The sequence below is a fragment of the Etheostoma cragini genome, unplaced genomic scaffold, assembly GCF_013103735.1.
Source record: "Etheostoma cragini isolate CJK2018 unplaced genomic scaffold, CSU_Ecrag_1.0 ScbMSFa_1714, whole genome shotgun sequence".
NCBI lineage: Eukaryota > Metazoa > Chordata > Actinopteri > Perciformes > Percidae > Etheostoma > Etheostoma cragini.
Window position 1 is genome coordinate 21,209 of NW_023265797.1, and position 3,063 is coordinate 24,271.

The 3,063-nt window shown below is 47.7% G+C and overlaps 1 protein-coding gene across 1 annotated transcript in view; it reads right to left on the reverse strand.

Annotated features, from left to right (window-relative positions):
• Nucleotides 1-721, reverse strand: part of LOC117940107 (zinc finger and SCAN domain-containing protein 2-like) — a 6,192-nt gene extending 5,471 nt beyond the window's left edge. Inside the window, exon 1 of the mRNA XM_034865490.1 lies at nt 513-721. Within this exon, the coding sequence (XP_034721381.1) occupies nt 513-684 (172 nt within the window). The 5' untranslated portion in view covers nt 685-721. The remainder of the gene's footprint in view (nt 1-512) is intronic.
• Between the last annotated feature and the right edge of the window lie 2,342 nt (nt 722-3,063).

The window sequence follows — 3,063 nt, forward strand, 5'->3', positions numbered from 1 at the left end:
GAGCCACTGCTGAAGGTCAGTCTATCTCATCTCCAGCAGGGGGGCGACTCCACAGGCTCCAACATCAGTCTGATCTGTTAGAGTCTAAGAGAAATGACCTACTTCTTACTTATTTACATTTTCATAATGAGTTCGTGAGTTTATTGTTTACATGTAACAGCTGGAATATTTCATCAGATCATAATTTAAATGATTAAACGAGTTCCTCTCCTCTCTGATCTTTCCACTAACCCCCCCCCCCCCCCCCCCCCCCCGCCAGCAGCATTACCGACCCCTGGTGGAGATTCAGTGTTCTACACCACTAAGGCTGGTCTCAGGAGGACATGATGTCTCCAGGTCCCTCAACATCAGGACATCAGCTCCTAGTGAGACTCTAACGAGGAGCTGGATCACATGATCACTGTTAAAGGGGTATTACACAAGGTACAAGGTAGTGGATCAGATACAAGAACCCTCATTAAACACACTCTACTGGGACACACACACACACACACACACACACACACACACACCTATCCGGTGCAGCCTGACTTCCGGTGTCCAGACGGCCTCCAGCAGGCGGCGCTGCCGAGAGATCTCTTCCTCGTGCTCGACCACAGCTGTTTCAACCAGTCGGAAGATTTCTTCAGCTGCAGCAGCTAGTCGCTCGGAGACGAGCTCTCTCAGCCCCCCCACGGGACACATGGTTGTTCAGCAACAGCTGGACACCCTCTGCTCCACGACTTCCTGCTCGTTCACCAGCAGCTTGGTCTTATTTAGAAAGGCAGTGACATGTAGTCCTCTGGTTGGACGGGCGGTGACATGTAGTCCTCTGGTTAGACGGGCGGTGACATGTAGTCCTCTGGTTAGACGGGCGGTGACATGTAGTCCTCTGGTTGGACGGGCGGTGACATGTCGTCCTCTGGTTGGACGGGCGGTGACATGTAGTCCTCTGGTTAGACGGGCGGTGACATGTAGTCCTCTGGTTGGGAATGCGACCGGAAGAACAAGATGAAGCTGAATATGAGAGAAATAATGAGCTGATACAAAAGACAGACCGAGGAGGAGAGACTGGAAGACACAAGTTAGAGACCAAAAGGCTGGAGAAGATCAGATGAACATTTAGAGCAGAGGAGAGAGTGTTTCCTGGAGAGCGCTGCTGTTGTTTACTTCCGCTGGGTGTCACACTGATTAAGGTCCGACGGTGAAAGGGAAGAAGCTTTTCGTTCCGCTTCCAACTGATGTCTTTTCATTCAAACTGACAGCTTCCTCGTGACATCAGGCTCGTTCGAGATGATCCAGGTCGGCGCAGGATCGATCACCGGCGATCGGCGCCCGTTGCATGCCGGTTAGATTTTTGTCTGACTTGATCCCGACTTGCTCTGACGTTGTGCACACGTGGGCAACGGAAATCTCACGAGAGCAAGGGGGCGCAGGTCTGAGACCAGGGGGCCGCAGGTCTGAGACCAGGGGGCGCAGGTCTGAGACCATGGGGCGCAGGTCTGAGACCAGGGGGCGCAGGTCTGAGACCAGGGGGCGCGGTTGCTTTTCACCGACTGCAAGAGCCAGGCGGACCCAGGCGGACCCAGAGCATGCTGGGAAATGCCGGCTTCTCAGCTGATTTAACACCTGATTGGTTTACAACATGATGACGTTTTATATCAACTTTTTATTGTTTTTGAATCGGAAGGATTTTAACTCTATTTGTCTGACTTAAAGACTTATTCTGTCCAGAACACGTGTTGTGTGGCTGATAGACGTTTAGAGGTCAGAGAGACTAAATCTGATCAGATCACGGATCATCTCCAGTCTGTTCGTTAAAATCAGCACCAGATCTCATGTAGAACATATTAAGATCTACTCTGTCATCATCAAAACAACTGGAGACTGTGGACCAGCTGATATGAGGCTCTGATTATATTTTATTAAATCAGAATCGCAGCAGTCTTTTTGTCACTTCCTGTCCAGCCTGAAGGAGCTGGAATCGGATGGAAACTGTCCCCCCCCGCTGCTGCCGCCTACTCTCGTCCACTTTACAGGCGAGGCCTAATACCTGGTCAATCAATCTGTTCTCAGGCCTGAAACTCGGCCTCTTCCTAGATGAAGTCTGACAACACAGAAAAGAACTTCAAATAATAATGTTTGGATTTATAATGATTTTATTAATTTTTTTGGTGTCACTTATAATTCTTCACATTTCAACATCATTCCACAAAAATAACCAGACGGAGACGAACGAGGACACGTGTGTCAACGTCCAGATAGAAAGAATGAAATAAAGAAGCTGAAAATAAGAAGAGAATGAAGAGATGAATAATATTCTAGCATTATATCTCTGGAAATACCAATGTTACGCAACGCTGTAATGATATCAACGCTGTTAATCAGAATGATTCACTCCAGAAATCAACAAAACCTGAAAACTACACAATCAAAAGAGATAGAAAATAAGAACATTCATTCATTACAAAAAGAAAACTAAATCAGTAAAATCCTGTTCCAACAACAACAAGAGTAATCTATTACTGGATCAGAAAAGGACGTGCAGCGGGGGGGACAGGTGTCTCGTCTCATCTGATCGCCTGTCTCCCACTGGGGGACTCACTCAGAATAGAAAGGTTACACCAGGATGCTTTAAGATCAGAATTAATCACCATGCTGATTACAGAATAATCAAGACCTGATGACTAGAAAATAAGAAATCATTTAGTAAAAGAAAGAAGTAAAATCCATCGTTACACAATAAGAACATTCCTGGAATCTAGAGTCAAGTTCAGACCAAAGATAGAGGACGAGACGTCTCCTACATCCTAAAACCAGCCTCTGGAGACTCCACCAGCTGACTTCCCTATTGGCTGTTGGACAGGAGACGTCTCCTACGTCCTAAAACCAGCCTCTGGAGACTCCACCAGCGGACTTCCTATTGGCTGTTGGACAGGAGACGTCTCCTACGTCCTAAAACCAGCCTCTGGAGACTCCACCAGCTGACTCTATATTGGCTGTTGGACAGGAAACGTGTCCTACGTCCTAAAACCAGCCTCTGGAGACTCCACCAGCTGACTTCCTATTGGCTGTTGGACAGGA